General features: G+C 36.1%; 1 protein-coding gene across 4 annotated transcripts in view; it reads right to left on the minus strand.

Annotated features, from left to right (window-relative positions):
• Positions 1 to 999: 999 nt before the first annotated feature.
• Positions 1,000 to 17,535, minus strand: part of USP9X (ubiquitin specific peptidase 9 X-linked) — a 101,882-nt gene continuing 85,346 nt past the window's right edge. For all 4 annotated transcript variants that reach the window (XM_080575479.1, XM_080575477.1, XM_080575480.1 and 1 more), the window contains exons 37-45: positions 16,343 to 16,568; positions 15,115 to 15,244; positions 11,649 to 11,834; positions 9,746 to 9,966; positions 7,647 to 7,735; positions 5,233 to 5,389; positions 4,626 to 4,838; positions 4,027 to 4,122; positions 1,000 to 2,578 (exon numbers count right to left, since the gene is read on the minus strand). In XM_080575479.1, coding sequence (XP_080431605.1) covers positions 2,444 to 2,578; positions 4,027 to 4,122; positions 4,626 to 4,838; positions 5,233 to 5,389; positions 7,647 to 7,735; positions 9,746 to 9,966; positions 11,649 to 11,834; positions 15,115 to 15,244; positions 16,343 to 16,568 — 1,453 coding nt within the window. In that variant the 3' untranslated portion in view covers positions 1,000 to 2,443. The remainder of the gene's footprint in view (positions 2,579 to 4,026; positions 4,123 to 4,625; positions 4,839 to 5,232; positions 5,390 to 7,646; positions 7,736 to 9,745; positions 9,967 to 11,648; positions 11,835 to 15,114; positions 15,245 to 16,342; positions 16,569 to 17,535) is intronic.

Genomic DNA, 17,535 nt, shown 5'->3' on the forward strand with positions numbered 1-17,535 from the left:
GCAGAGTGAAAGAAACATTGCACCTTTAACTGTAGCTGTTTAAAAGTAGCAGCTGCAACAAACAACATAAACTATCCGTCTTCGAAGTCACAAAAATGCACAATATTCTCAATTTTCCACCTGAAAAATAATTGCCACTGCAGTCACCCTCAATTCAGGGGCAGGGGTGTGTAAGACTGAAAAAAATCACAGCCTTAAAATGTCACAGGTTTTAACATGTCTCTACAATCATTGCACTATTAAAAGTGAACACATTTGGCAAGGCTGAACTAGCACGTTACATATTTTACCTAGAGAGTAAAAAATACATAATAATCACCTCTGAGATAGCCTGTTTAACAATTACTGGTCCAAATAAATATGAACTATTTCAACTCGTGTACTGAGGCTAGCAATTGTTTGAGTTAAAACCTTCAACAAGCGTTCCCAAACATAAATGGGAAAACTTTCCCCAGATTTACTGAGTCCAGGTAAAATGGTATTACTAAAAAACTATGAAAAAATCTGAATTAACTCGAGCACTAGAGAAAACAAGGAAGCGTAAAAGTGATCATCGCTACATAGCATACTCTTAAACCTGTGTCCCTTCCTTATACTAAATGCATAAGAATGCACTTGCAACTGAATTTTCCTTTGTTCGTTTCAAAACTACAGATCTTTAATTTGATAAGCAGCTTTGTTTCTATCAACTCATTTGTAAAAAACACCATCAAGCTTGTGCTCATTAAATATATATATGTATATATAAAAACATACAAAAAGTACAAGATAAATCACATTAAGAAACTTTTACAGTGTAATTGTCCTGATTACTTTTATTCTTAAGGGCCAATTTTTTTTTTGTGTGCACAGAAATCTCAATGTGACTGTTGTTCCAGAATTCAGCATAGTGCCACTGCACAGAATTCATCTTTCTGTGCAGTCCATTAAAAAACAAAAACAACCAAAAAAAAAACAAAAAAAGAAAAACAAAAAACACACACACCACAGGACAAAACATTCTTCTTAAATCAAATTCTATTTGTGAATTCAGCAAAATAATTTCTATAAAATAAAACAGCAAAATATTTAAATAGTATAGGGTGGGCTGTATCTGTTTTGCAGGGGTATTTGGTTTTTAGACAGGTTCCAAAAAAATTACACACATTCAAGTTACCAATTTTCATTTAAATACAGTATTTACTGATGCGTTTCTTGAAGTCTTTAAACAAATGTTTATTCTGGAATAGAGATACCTCAGAATTGCAGTTGACTAACCAGTAGTTTCTTTTATAATTAAACCCTGCTTCTAATGTTAAGATTTCCTGTATATGGATAAAGAGCTAAGACAATTCTTGCTTTCAAGTAGAACTGTGAACGAGCAGAAAACCAGCAAGTTAACTTGGTGCAGTGGCACTCACAAGTACTGTGTGATTTTGTTGACTTCCACTTCACTGGGATGCAGTAGAAGGAAAGTGTTAGAAGTTTATCTAATAAGCTCTACCAAAGAAACAAAACAAGCACACCAAATACAGTCTATTATGCTCCAGGCATCCTGGCATAGCAAATTTTTGCATATTTGTTTTAAATCTTTTAAATTCCTATTACTGAAAACTAAGTGTTCTTTATCCCACCCAGAGACAGAACTGTCAAACATCAGAGATGTGAGGAACACATGTGAAACTGAAAACCACTTGTTTGTCACGTTTTCCCTCCCCATTTTATAGTCTAGGTGTAAGAAGAAAAAGTTCTGAGCGATACAGTTGTCACATTGGGACAACTGCTGTCACTTTTTTTTCCCCCTCATTGGCTACACTAACTTGGTGTGAAGCCATGCTAAATGTTACAGCATAACTATAGCTTCAAAAGTGATTAACCTAATACCAGAATGAAAAAGGCAATGAAAAAAGATCTAGAAACAATGTTACATCACCAATTTTCCACATCAACCAAATAATTAAAAGGTTACCAGCCATTACGGTTGCTCATAGTAAAATCGACTCCAGTGGCAAAGAATTAACATGAAACTATTTTTGTGGTTGACATGGATAGGCTTTTTCGTAAAGGAGTTGATCCAACTGCCATGAGGCAGGCAACACTGGTTGCAGAGCGCAGCAGATATATCAAGATTTTTTTTTTGTAGATCTGTGAGTCTCATCAAGACAAAAAAAATGTTTCTTGCTTAAGAATTAACAGTCAAACATTAATATACTATATACACCTTTGCCATTTACACATTAGCATCAGGCCATTTATTACAAAACACTATACACTTTCCACTGCAGGCGGGTTATATATTGACAGCAATTTTCTGCAGATAAGACAGTGAATAGACTCTCCACTCCATGTTGATTAGGAATAGTTTTTCTAGTTTTAAATATTAGCCAGACACAGAGAAAGGTTGGACTGTAAGGCCTGGGTGCACAGTCTTGATGGAGCAAGTTAATTGATTATGTGCATTTCACTAATCTTTTGTCTGAGGCGGGGAAACTTCTTCACTGCCTTCAAAATTTTCTTGTGCTCGTTGGCCAGTTCGCTGAGGGTTGTTCATATGATGTGCTGCCGGGCCTGTATATGGCTGTCCATGCACATGGTTATTCTGTAATAAAGCATAAACATTTTAAAAAGACATTAAACCTGTGGACTGTTTCCTAACCAGTTCCTTGGTTTTCGCCTCTACATTCAAACTACTGAAAAGTATCATCAAGCACACTGAACTTCTGTAGTAGTATCTGTATGGACATACATCAGTTCCTTCATTCCTCTGAATCACATCCCTCACTTACCTTTAACTTACACAGAACGTAAACAGACTTTCAATTTGTAAAGTTAAAAGGATTAAATAGTAATGTCAGCCTTTGAGTAAAAAACATTTACATGCAAAGCAAAAGCAGAAAAAAAAGGAGACTAGAAGAGGCTGCTTATGTGGTCTGGGCATTAACCTGTGCACATCTTACTGACACATTCAACTAGCGTGAATGTTTTTCCTAAGACGATAGAAAAACTGTATCTGTATCTGTGTAGCATACTTCAATCTTTAAGAGGGCAAACTTCAATGTTACAGAACTGAATGAAATCTAGACCAGCTGTTTTCTCCAGATGCTCTGTCCCAATTTAAAAAGTCTACACACAGCTGGAAAATGAAAATATATCTTATCTACCTATTGTTTTGCAGAGTTTAAACAACTGTGGAGAAATTAGGAACATGAGGATTGTGCGTGTTAGTGAGAAATGCTGTCTATTGCAAGACAGTGAACACATCACACAGATAATGGTGAGGTTACAGTATGTGTCTGAACTCAGGAGCTCAGAAAGGAGTGGGAAAATCTGCATGACTTACCAACTGCTCTGCTGAGAACATCAAGTAAGGAAAGCAAGATGGAGGGAAAATAGGTTTGGGCAGGAGAGGAAATTAAATTAGCAGATTCAGAATATATAAAATTAATTGGAACAAAGAAAAAATGGCATCTAAGGAGGGGATCTACTAATTTAGTCAAATCCATTAAAAAAAATCTTGTTAGGATTTCTTTCAGATTTGGCTTTCCACTGGTAGATTAACAAAGCAGCCACTTAGCCTAAAACAGATTTAGATTTTGCATGTACTTGAGATTTGCAGGTCAGTGTTCATATCAAGTTACACATCACAAAGACACCCATTTTTTATGAAAGCCTTCCAATTACTCAAACTGAAAATTAGGTGTTGGGACTTGATTTTAAATTAAAGAAAAAAAAGAGAACTACTCACAAAATATCAACATGAACAAATATGACAGAATCAGATTTAGTATGCATGAGCCTAGGATGATGTCTGTCCCCCTGCTGTTTCTATGGATGATTAATCTCTGATCTGGTAACACAAAAATTCTCACATGAAACTGGTGACGAAACCATTCCTGGCAAAATGGAGCTGAATCTTTATTTCTCCAAGGGTGATATTTCATAGTAACATGCTTCTGGCTAAATGCCTGTAATTTGAGCTATCATGAATGCTAACTAAAAAAGCTATCCTGGGACTCTAAATAAAGGGTCAAACTCTCTAGCTTTTACCTGTTGATACTGGGAACCAGGTGAATGGGGATACAATGGGGCATCTTCAGGTGGAGAAGACTCATGTTCATCTGGGGCATCAGGATCGTCTGGTTCCTAAAGTTTGAAAAAACATTTTATCTACTTAGGTAAAACATACTATGATTATTCTATCCAGAACCAATCCAATGTGCAATTGATCATTTCAGGCATGCTCAAAGAAAAGACATGCCCCCTGTCCCCAGTATCACTTATAACTTACAGAATCACAGAATCATTTAGGTTAGAAAAGACCTTTAAGAGCGTCAAGTCCTGTTGTATTGTATAGAAACTGTATTTATTACATATAATGCTTAATTGTATAAAAATTCCCACTATTAACATATTATTGGGAAAAAATTAGATTTTTTTTAAATAATTCATAATCTACTTTAAATTGTCAATTTTAATTCTAGATTGCTAATTCTTTACAGGACAGATGTGCGTAAAAACAGTACAAGAAGTGAAAAAAACACAGGAGTATGTAAGTAAAGCCAACAAAAGTGTAACTCCTTATTGATTGCTTATTTACAGAAATGTTTTACTCAAAGTTTTTAACAGATGTCAAATTAGTTCTTTACCTCCTCTGGGCAGAGTTCACAAGCTTTTGCAAGAGTCATTCTAGCACTGTGTGATCTCTCTAGGAAGTAGCCGTTCGATGTTTCATTGCTTTGTATTGGTGGAGACCAATTATTATAGGTGTATTGGGGATTGCCAGTGTATGGTCTACGCTCAAGCTCATCTCCAAGCCATTCTACTGCCCAGGTCCACTTTCTCTTCAAATCTCCATTGCTCTGCAGATGAAAAGTTAATACTTCAGAATTATTTTATTTCAAAAGAGAAATGTATTTCTCTTCCTATATATACATCAGCTCAAGAGAACAGACCACCGACATCACCAGGCCACCACTATGCTGCTTATAAGACTCCCTCAAACATTCTTTTTTGCACAAAGAAACTTCCAATTTGAAATGAAATCTGAGCAGTTTGCAGCTGCATCACATGAATGCAAGTTTAATCAAACTGCTCTCAATTCAAAATACTGACCTTACGATATTAGAAAGTCTGCATGAGTTTCACTTGAAAGTCAAAATTTCATTAAGTCAATGAATTGAATTTATTTTATATTTTATTTTATTTTTACACAGAACTGGAGAAAAAGCAGGAAGAGACAGAAAAAGTTATTACCTGAAGAATCTGGTAGGCTACAGGACAGTTGCTGAAGAGGGCTACCATGCACTTTATACACTGGTAAGCTCTTTTCTGATAATGGTTCTTAGAGCGCTGAATGGTGTCAAATAGTCCATCCCTATCATCTGGGATACCCTTAAGTGCATTGTGAATCCTACAAAAAAAAAAAACAACAACCAAAACACAAAAATCAAGGGTTAAAATTCAGGCTTCACTTACAGTGCAATTATAAAAGGGATAACTCATTCTAAATATTCTGACTTTGGTAAAAGTGCCTTCTGCTCTTGAACAATGGGTAGGGGAATTAATCTCCATCTTCACTTCTTGCAGGGTTTCCAAATTCACACACTTTTTGGCTTTGAAAAACCATTGGAGGGAGACACGGAACCTATACTGTCAGCATCTCTAAGAGCTATGTTCATTGCAGGAAAAGTAGTAGACCTCTTTTTGTTTCATCTTGTCAATAATCAGTAAATAGTCCCCAGGCAGCAGACATCCTAGGCCTCACTACGAGAAAGATATTGAGTTGCTTGAGTGTGTGCAGAGAAGAGCAACGAAGTTGGTGATGGGACTATAAAACAAGAGTCATGAAGAGCAGCTGAGGAAACTGGGGTTTTTTAGTCTGACAGAGACTGAGGGGAGACCTCATTGCTCTCTTCAACTACCTGTAAAGAGGTTGCAACAAGGAGAGTGTCCTGGAACGTTAACTTCTCAAATCAAGAGAAATCTATGAGAGGGTCTGATACCAAAGAACAGCAGCAGACATCTCAGTAAGACAATACAAGGAGCAACTGAAGGATGCGTGCTGTTTAAGACCAGATGATTCTTATTTTCTATAAGTTGGAAGAGATTACTATTTACTATGGACAGTCACGCTATTTAACTATGTAGTAGTTACACTACTTATTAAACTATGATTATCAGAGGAAAACTAAGAACAGGACAGAGACCAGTGCTCCAAGCTACTGCCAGAAGTGGCAGCAAAAAATCAGAGGGTGATTGCAGTTGGCAACTTTATACTCCCCTCTGCTGAGGCCTAGCACAATTTCAATGAACACTATATTTAAGATGGCAGTCTCAAGAATAACAGTGATGTACATCTTCAAGTATAGCGAGTCATACTGCAACATTTAACCTCCTCCATACTCCATTATTTCTAACATAGCACTATCCTAAACAAACACTTCTCACCTACATTTCCACCCTAATATATATATATATATATATATTTACTTCCCACCTCTTAAAATATGCCCATCCTCCAGCGTCCTGTGAACTCAGGACTTCTTATGGAAGTATTTGCTTAGCAGGAAGAAAATATAAACAAACTATATTATATATGCATTACTTATACATATATATGCAAGTGTGCATATATATAAAATGCATTCTCATCCCTTACCTAAGCAGTAATTCCTACACAGAAGATGAAGAAATCTCTCCAGCCTAGTCTTGAGGTTTTGGAGTGTGCTAAGCCAGACCACCATCTTCTCTCTGAATATCTTCTGAAGTAAGGCTAGGCAACTAATGAATTGAATATAGTCCTAAGAGTGTAGTCTACAAGTATATATGAGTTGACTCCAATACCCTTGCTGTTACTGTCAGTTTTTAAAGTGTGCTCTTACTTAAAATACTTTAAATGCCATATGGGACATGGTTGCAAATGATTTAGTAATTCCAGTATTATCTAAATTCACTAATTATGAAACAGAGATATTTCAAAATATTGACAAGTAGCATTTACTTTGTGTTACCTCACCTACTACTACTACTGTATAAAACTTCTAAGTAACTGACTTGCATGCATTCTCTTGGATAGTCATTATTTGTAGTAATCTCACTTTTCTAATCTCAGCTTTCAAAACCTTTATTCTCTAGACATACAAAAACAAGGTTTGAAACTGGGTGAGTATTTAATATTTTAGTGAAAATTCTATTGAAATATGACCGTAGAAAATATTTTTGTCTATGAAATCTGCTTTTCTCCCAGGCTCACACTTCATCCATGTCTCAGTATCACTCCTGTGATTGTTGTGCTTGTTAGTAATAAGACCAGAACATCATCGAACCCTCTTAGATGACAAGTTTCTAAGGATCAATCTAAACAACTCACAGAAAATACCAATGTGTTTAGCTTGACTGGCACATTAGTAAGCATCTCCTGAATGTGAACAACCTTGCATTTATAGGACTGAGTAGGAAATTTCTCAATAGTAAGGAAGATACAGGTTAAAATGTAGATTCAAGTTGTCTCAACATTTGAGATAAATGGAAAAAAAATGCTTTATCCCTGTATTTTGGTTCATATATATTTAAAACAAACCTCTGAAAAAGATTAGCAACAGAAATACTGGGAAAACAGTCTGTAACAAACATAATAATGAATTATAAAAAGACAGGTAACTACAAACCTGTGAGTTTGCCAAGAATCCTCAATTAATAGGATTTGCAGAAGCAGATCCAAGTAAGGTCGAAGCTCATATGTGTATGAATATGCAACCTTAAAAAGTAAAAATGCAGAGAACACAAGAAAGCATTCTTTGAAGCGTGTAGATTACATGGTGCAATACAAGAACACAATTTATGTGAAGTTTACTGTAACTTAAGGAATATTTCAAGATACAATGCATACTTTATTATTAGTTTAAATGCTGGTAGGTGTTTTTTTCTTTAATACATAGCAGGTTTTGTAAAGGACAAGTGTTTTATCATGAGTTTCCAACACAATTGATCTGAAGCATCTGGACCAATCATGAGATGCCAGAGAAGCTACCTTGAAAAATACTTTTAGAAACACAAAATTATAAAACAGTATTTTCCACTAATATTGCTACTTTTAGACAGTATGTTCAAGTCCATACTAAACCACAAAATATATGGCTAAGTAAAATATTAGTAAAGTGATTTTATTATGATTTTTCAAGTGCCAAACAGACACACAAAACTTTATGTTTACGTAGAAAAAAAATGCACTAATCTAAGACTAGCTAATGAAAGTTATAAACAAACCTTATTTGGAGTGGAAGAGTGTGATTAATCCTACAGAGATTACAAAGGAAAAACAAAACAGCCCCAAATAATGATTCTTTCCTGAGCCTGAAGCCAAGTATGTTTTGCAGACTTGTAAAAAAAAAAAAGCACCTTACATACATACTCAAAATAAATACAAGGGAGATCTTAATAAATAATGCTAAATTTTGATTCTATTGAAAGAAGACATTTTATCGATAATGAGAGAAAAGCTGAATGAAATGCACTTACATTACACCCCAGCCTACTTATTTAGAATCACAGAATGGTTTGATTTGGAAAGGACCTTTAAAGATAACCTAGTTTTAACCCCCCTCTGCCATGGGCACGGACACCTCCCACCTGACCAGGCTGCCCAAAACCCCATCCAACCTGGCCTTTAATACTCCCAGGGATAGGGCATCCACAGCTTCTCTGGGTGACCTGTTCCAGCGCCTCACCATCCTTACCGTGAAGAATTTATTTCTAGTATCTAATATAAATCTCCCCTCTTCTAGTTTAAAATCATTACACCTTGTCCTATCACTACAGGCCCTGATAATAAATCCCTCCCCCATCATTCTTGCAGATACCCTTTAAGTACTGGAAGTCTGCTATAAGGTCTTCCCCCAGAGACTTCTCCTTAAGCCAAACAACTCCAACTCTCTCAGCCTCTCCATAAAAAGGTGCTCCAGTCCTCTGAACATTTCTGTGGCCCTCCTCTGGACCTGCTCCAAACAAGTCCACGTCTCCCTCCTATGCTGGGAGCCTCAGACCCAGATTCAGCACTCCAGGAGGGGTTTCACAAGTGGAGTAGAGGGGGAGCATCACCTCCCTTGACCTGCTGGCCATGGTTTTTTTGATTCAGCCCAGGACGCAGTTGGCCTTCTGGGCTGCAGGCATGCACTGCTGGCTCATGTTGAGCTTTTTATCCACCAGTACTTGCAAATGCTTCTCTACAGAACTGCTCTCAATCCATTCTTCACCCAGCCTGTACTGATGTTTGGGATTGTCCTGACCCAGGACCTTAAATTGGTTTTGCTGAACTTCATGAGATTCACAAAGGCCCACCTCTCAAGCCTGTTCAGGTCCCTCTGACATCATTTCCCCTCTGAAGTGTCAACTGCACCACTCAGCTTGGTGTCATCCACAAACTCGCTGGGGGTGCACTCAATCTCACTGTCCACGTCACAAATGAAAACACTAAACAGTACCAAAATATTAAACAGTACCAGTCCTAATGCAGATCCCTGAGGAACAAATATGGAGCCCTGAGGGACTTAACACTGTGTTCCTAACTCAAAAACAGTTGACTGCTTTCCTAGACTTATAAAAGGATTTATTTTAATATTTCACTATGATGTATACCGAAGAGTAAAATATAGTGACAGAAGATACTATCCTATGGAACTCAATATTTAATAGTATTACATTCCTATGCATATAGATCTTGCATCATACACATTCATATGCCCATCTTCCTCCTAACAGTTATTTTTACCTGCCAGAGAAGTTCACTGAGGACAGTGGAAGAGAACTGAGGATTCTCCCAACAGCAGAAACGAAGCAACTTGATGGTCTCTTCAGAATTGCTGCAATCTTCAATAATTTTCTTCACATAACTGGTTCTCACGAACAAAATGTCTGCTACGTTCTGCTGAAGTGCCATTATAGGTTGAGATAAATTAGGATCACCGTAAGGGTTGGCAAGTGGAGGATTACCTGGAACAAGCAGTTATTCCAGATGAAAAGGTACCAAAACACTTTCGGTGTGTAGAGACAACAAAATATAAGTTGCTGTAACTAATCAATAAAAAAAACAAAACAAAACAGGAAAAGTACATTTAGCAGTCAATTTGCTTTGAAAAATACTATGATATGAAATAACTCTATTTTCTGATTGTGAAGCTCAGCTCTTGCTGCCCAAGAGAACTACTAGTTCCTCTCAGAAAAGAGTATGCAGTGACAATCAGTGCAGAACAACTGGAAACACATTCACTTGCAAGAGGAGGAATTATTGGGAGTTTCCTCGGTGGAATCCTCTTATCTCCAGAATCTGCTTCAAACCTTGTGTAACACGGCCCAACCCTATCAAATTTTAAGACACATTAAGTCTATTTACTTCACTAGGCAATGGGAATGTCTATAATAAAACACTCCAGTTCGAATCTCTAAAGCATAGATAAAAAAGTACTAATGAAAGAATCAAAATTAATATAGCTTATTTAGTAAGCTTCATTTTGTGTAGAGAGACTGTTGGTTTGCTCCTGATGTTTCTTGATTTAATAGTGTTGTATTTTCACTTATTATAGGAGGATGCTTAGAAATCCAAGGAAGAACTTTCCCAGCTTACAATGCTAAAGCATAAAATAAATTTACTCTGAAAACAGTAATGATAATTAATAAACATAGTAATGTTCATACAAAACTTTTGTTTTTTTAAAGTACAACATTAAGAATACAGTGAATATATGACTCATTTTCATAGGTAGAGTATCTTTTCCTCAGATCCTCAAATAATAAACTGGAAACAAAACCAAATCAAAGTCACCAAATGATTCTGCAGCTTATTATAGCACAGTAAATTTTTCAGTTCATTAATCTTACTATAGCACATTCTAGCCTATTGACTTTACAGCCTGACACATTGAGCTGTAATGACTTTACCATTAAATAGCTTCTCTATGGACTCCTAATTAGGTTTTCTAAACTATGCTTAATATAGAACACATACATACACAGGCTATAAAATTCACATAGCCGAATATTCTGTCACCATTTCTCAAAAGTAACTGTGCATTCTCTTCACCTTGTGGGGATATTAATGATTTATACTGTGGTAGACTAATTTCTAGCTGATTCTTAATCTTTTATAAATGAAAGTGGTGGCTTCTGTTTGTCTTTCTGACTGCAAATGAGCACCAAGTGGATATTTTCAAGAGCTATCCAAAGCAATATCTCTTTACCCGTAACTGCTATTAGGTACTTCAGAACCTGGTATATTTTTTTCCTGTACAGATTACTTTGTCCTGGTAACATGAAAGTAATTTATTATTTTCTATTCAGAATCAAAATACCTTTATGCAAGTCCTTGCAATGAGTTTAAACTATTAAACTAAATCATTAGTATTTTGCATCAGCAAAAACCTACTTCACTATTTAGATGTTTTCCCATATCTTAAAGTAGTAAGCCAAGGTTTGTCTCATCTGCTTTTTCAGTTTGTCAGTATATAAAATCAGTTTTGTCTAGAACAAACATTTCTGCCTTTAAACAAGGTTTTACTACACATGAAAGTCAAACATTTTTCCAGCTGATCCTTTTCATACACAGTTAACAAAATATGCACAAAAGACATTTATTGATATACTCAATTAACTTAAGGAAAATGTAAAATTTACCGTACCATTGATAGAAGACTGCATCCGTGATGACACATTGCAACAACGGATCAGTTGTGACACAACAGTGTATAGCTTCCCCAGTTCAGCATACTGGTATTTAATTGGAGGGCCTGGACCTTCGTCCAGAGCCACAAGCATGAAGGTTGCAGGAACATTTAGTTTCAGAAGTTGTGTCTTCTCTGCTACACCTTTACAGGGGAAAAAAATAATTAAGAAAAAAACCTATTTTTAGCACTGACAATACATTTTTTCAGAAAAATAACTACACAACTGGTAACTTCTCAGTTGCTGGTCTTTGTTATCATTGTTATGCTTTCTGAAAAAAGAAAATCAGTAAGATGCACAAGGAAATTATGTTCAGCTGAAAAAAATCACAATGAAGAAGAGCAGTAAATGAATACAATTTCTTAACAGCGCTCATTAACACTTAAGTAATTAGCATTTGTGTTAATAGCAAAGTTTCAGAGAAGTCTTCTGGGACAAAAATTAATTCTTTTTTTTTAAAATAAGTGTTTATAGTGAGGCCCAGGAGAGGATGAACACCCTGCACTGTATATTTCATGATTTGCCCATCATAACCTAGATACATCAGTTACAAATTTAAGACGCTTCCAACTGTGCCATACTATGCAGTAAGTGTAAATAAGAGTGACAAAAATCAATTCAAGGAGAGAAAAAACCAAAATGAAAAAACCTGCAAAGCCAACCAACAATCCAACCAATTCAAACAATCAGTTGGTTTCACTGCAAAAGTACCTTGCACATACTTACCATTAAACCAGAAATGACCCTTCTGATCTTATATTCTGTTTCTCAGTTTGGTTAAAAAGTCATGCTTTCTCATACATTTGCAAAGTTTTTTCTTAATCTGAAATGCAACTGAACCTTACATACCATCTTTCTAGTAAGAGGAAGGAATCCAGATAGCACATTAGAGCTGTTTTACAGTATTTTTGGTTATGCTAGATAGTTTTGTAGTCACATTCTCCATAGAACTGACTTCTCTCTCTCTCTCGCATTGCCATGAATTACTTGATTTCTCAAAACGTCAGACAATTTACTCTTATTCACACAACCTGGGGTGTTGCAGAAAGGATGTATTGTAGATTTTGCTGAATGAGCCCTCCACATCCATACAGACGCTTTCAGTTAACAGTAGTAAGACAAGCACAACTGGCTGCCTTAAACCGCTTAGTATTTCTGTGTTTGTCTTTGCAGAGTAGATTGGGATAACAATCAGCCCCAGAAATAAAATTAGCTTATGCTTTCCCATCTGGATTCTGAGTGCTTTCCTAGTCAGAGCCTTCAAATGCACCAAATAACACAAAATGCACTGAATGACATGGAGAATTCAGAAAAAGTAAGTTACAGCAGAAGAACTGCACCTCTTTTCTATAGTGACATTAAGTCCATTCTGGGGGTCAGGATGGAACACTGCCTGACAGAGAACGCTTTGATAGACAAGCTATATCAAAACATCATACATCATAGATGAAATTTAATTAACATGATTACCTAGGGTTATTTTAAAATATTAAATTCCTTTTGTGTGGGTAGACAATTTTGAAGAACTTCCAAAACTCTGTGTGTATGTTTGTGGCAATCCTATGTGGGAATACTGAAATAACCGTTTGGATTGATACACTTAACACTTTAGCCACAAAGGAATCCAACGGAACCTCAGATTTATAGCCTGCATGAGGTGATAACCAGCAATGGATGAGCTGTTCAATACATATCACAAAATTCTGTAGACTTTCCAGGGAAACAGATTTTCTCACTTCACGCTACTTGACATAAAAGGATGAGAATATCTTGTATGAGAATAAGAGAGAGAGTCTAATAGACTATCACTATAAATAACACTGTATCTTGGGTAGAACTTGATGTAGAGAAAGACACTTTGTTACTTATGTTATCACAAGAGAAAGAAAAACGGCCCTGATAGAAGACCCTCATAACTGGGAAGAGTAAAATATAGAGGTTGGTGACAATTCACTAGGTCTGAACCTGTGGCTACTCTCATCCATCTTGGAGTGCAGAAACAATCCTTTATTCATTTGACTAACATTTTAATCCTCTTAATTGCTCTTCCTGAGAGCAAATATATAAAGCAGCAATGTTTTAACCCACCTGAGAAACAGCTTAGCATTATTTTTCAGTGTGCTGGTAATGCTATATGAAAAAGTGATACAGCCGTTCATTTCAATGTGAATAACACCGATCTCAGTTTAAAAGCAAAAATTATCTTTGTTTTGAATAATTACTTTGGATATTATTTTATCCTACTCTTAGCATATGGGCTAGCGACTTTCTATGCAAAGAACCTACACAATCCAGAATTTGTTACAAGTTTTTTATACTTTTAAATCCATACCTATTACTATTTCTGTAGTGCTGGATATAATTAAGACCCACAGCAGAAATGATTGATGCTGTAAGGGTCACAGCAAGTATTTCACATCCATCACTACAAAACTGATAATCATCTCACGTCAGTTATATTTCAGCTTGCGTGTAATGGGTCTTCAATGCAGCATCTGCAAATACTGGCCGTCCTACTAGCCTTGCATTCAAAGATGCTAATCAAACATATATTAATATGCAATCATACAATACAAAATTTCTAATTTAATCTTTCATCAGAAAATGTAGGACACTAGCATTTAAGAAAAGAAACACTTTCCCAAGCCTGGGAGAACTCTACTTAAGCCTTCCTATATTGCAAAAACACTGGCTTTTCTTGCCTGTGTTTATTTTGGATGAACTGCAATACTTGATAAACTTAGAGTGGAATTTCCTGATTGTTGCATTCTTTTACCTCATCTGATGTCTATGTTGAAAGCATTCTGGCAAGCAATGATGTCTAAGAACAAGCACAGACTAAACTATTTCCTCAGTCTCACAAAGAGGTTTTAAAGGGAAGACAGTTGCAGAGCTAGAGTTTTGCATTTGTAGCTGTGAAGTTCCTTGGTTAACTAAAGAAATTAGTATCAAAGGGGCACAACTGAAGCACACAGATAAAGCATGACCAGCTGCACTACATTTTCTTTATGGAAAAATCATCCCTCTCTTTCCTGAACTTTCACCTCTCTCAACTTCTTCAGTTCCAAAAGTTAAGACAGTCCCACATGCTTCTTGGATCTCATGACCTCCCTGCAAAGAAACCTGAATGAAGCATAATCTCTCTTGCCATGTATTTTCACCCCCACAATCTTTTAGAAGGACACACTCTCATAGCTCCAAGCTTCTTGTGTTAGTCTTCCAAAGTTGGCAGGAAGACTAAAGCTCCAAATCCTAAACTGGAAGAGCACAGATTCTCTAGAGAGAATTTATGAGACACCTCATGATAACAACCCACCCAAAGCTGAGAAACTGGATCCTCATGCAATTACCTGGGAAACTGAGAAATTAATAAAAAAACAGTTTATTACAGTACATCAGAAAAAGCGTGTGTGACTTGCTTACCTAGATTGGCATACATCACAAACAGATTGAAATACTGCTGCAAATGGCGTCCATGTTCAGATACTTCCCTTCTAAGAAGATTTAGTACCGCTCTCAGTAAGTGATCACTTAAACTTAAGTTATCATAAGCCTATAAAAAAAGTTTTATTATTAGCAGTTGAACCTGTAAAATCTTTATTTAGTTTATACTTTCTACTACGGCAGAAAGCAAGAGTTAAAAGGCATGGGCTGCTGCCAAACAGAAAGGACTTAAAATACTAGCAGCTCGTCTTCTGTACCTCACACAGAAAGTCCTGAACACAGCAATATGATAATATACTAGTAAGATAGATATACAAGGAATAAGACTTGCATCCCTAAGTATCATACAAGTCTGAGAAATTATGCACTGATAGAACTTTTTAACTGAAGAAGCACATGCACTGTGAGCTTCACAGAATAAAATAAACAACCAAATCATACCTACAGGTTTATCTCAAATGTCTCCCGCAAAACAAAACAAAAAACTCCAAACAACCCACTATCAAAATATATGTAACCTTAACATAAAACTAATTCTTTTGCTGGATACAGTAGTGAAAATACTCTGAAAAAAAAGGAACAATACAAATGAAGTAAGTGTCTTACTGTAGACATTAAAACCCTTAAAAATATGACGAAGCAAAGGCTCATCAAAGTTTATTTTTTTCCCGTAGATTTTAATACCGTTCAATTTCAATACAGTGCAAACAAGAACACTGTTATGCCAATTACAACACTAAGATTTTGGCTTTTTTTTGTGTTTTGTTTGGCAGTTCTAGGCGTATAAAAGTAGGCAATTCACTTTCTACTCCTATGCAAAGTTAAAACTTTTGATTATTTCAGTGTTGCAGAATACAGGGAAAGTACTCTAGGTAACTCCTCTTTTTAAAAAAAATCTAAATGGAAAACAAGGGTTCGCTTTCCTTCTCATTACCTAATTATAAGCCATTCCTTTTATTTTGTAATTTCATGTTTCCAACTAAACTCAAAGTTCTCGCTACTTAGTCTTGACAGAGATTTACAAATGAGGTGACACTGAACCCCTCTGACAGCACCTCTCACATAAACTGGTTGAGTTGCATAACGGTATGTAGAACAATTTTCCTGTAAACATTAATGCAACTATTCCAGAATTAGCTTATATTAAACACTTACAATGAAGAAATAAGAACAAGTTTCAAAAGCTTTTCATTAGAAAATTAAATACCTGACTGGAAGGTCCAGGAGAGGCAAAAGGTGAAGGACATGGTCCATCTTGCAACGAAAAATGTGCAATAAATACTATAAGTTTTGCAAATGCACCCCTAACTTCAGCACTAGGGCATTCCAAAAGATACTCAGAGAAGCGGTTTGAAACATTAAAAAGGACATTGTGTGCAAACCAAAAGCGTACATTCTTGCTGTGACGAAGAAGGATGCATAATGCATCATACCTGAAAATAAATGATACAACTTAAGAGATCATGACACTAATAAATTGAAAGATGTATTCTTTTTGCAGAATTTGAAAATACACATTAAAGGTGACCTCCAAACATTTTTGCTCACAAAATGTTTACAATCAGATAAACTGTAGTTCTTATAGTAATACTTTTTTACAGTCACACAAAAAATCAATAAAAAAGGTATTGAACTGTAGCATTTCACTTCTACCATCCATAAGAATGAAGAAAGGATTACGTTCCCTAACCTCCAAACTACTACTCAACACAGTCCTAAACAGGCAGCCCTTATTCCCTCTGGATTGGAAACAGGGGAGAGTGAATGGCAGAGAATGTTTGAGGTGGACTTCACAAGCCGTATGTAAGACTCGTAACCAAGCATGTTATTCCTATCAGGAATTTATATTCTCATTTACAGATCATTAAAAAAAAGAAGAGTAAAATATCTGTCTTGGAGAGGTCTTGTGTGACTTCTGTCCTCTCTGCAGAAATATATGAACACCTCTTGATCTCTTAAAATAACAGGGGTAACAGCTGCTTTGAAAATTGCTGTTTGAGAAGAAAGCGAGGCACACATTTGCCACGTATTACAGAACTACTTCCTAGTTTCTGATAAAATTACCGATCACGAATACTAAATTTTCTCCCTAGCTCTGCCAGTAGTAACCCGCTCTCCTCTCCCCTGAACCGAGTAACAGTTCAAAGAATGACTGTGGTGAAAATGCTGTGGTGCTGTAAGACTATTGCAGTTTGTTATAGCCCACACAGATTTGAATCACAGGCCCCTTAGCAACATTTATAAGCACTCTGAAACTTTAGACTCTTTTAGCAGAGTATGAAAGTAACAGACTTTCAGAAACAGAACACAAATTTAAGCTGCATAACTGGGTTGAAAAGAGCTTTGTTTAAAACTAACTGAACTATGAACAAACCATTTTGAATTGAAGTCAAAATACAC

The sequence above is a fragment of the Anser brachyrhynchus genome (genome assembly GCF_964034855.1).
Source record: "Anser brachyrhynchus genome assembly, chromosome: 1".
Taxonomy (NCBI): domain Eukaryota; kingdom Metazoa; phylum Chordata; class Aves; order Anseriformes; family Anatidae; genus Anser; species Anser brachyrhynchus.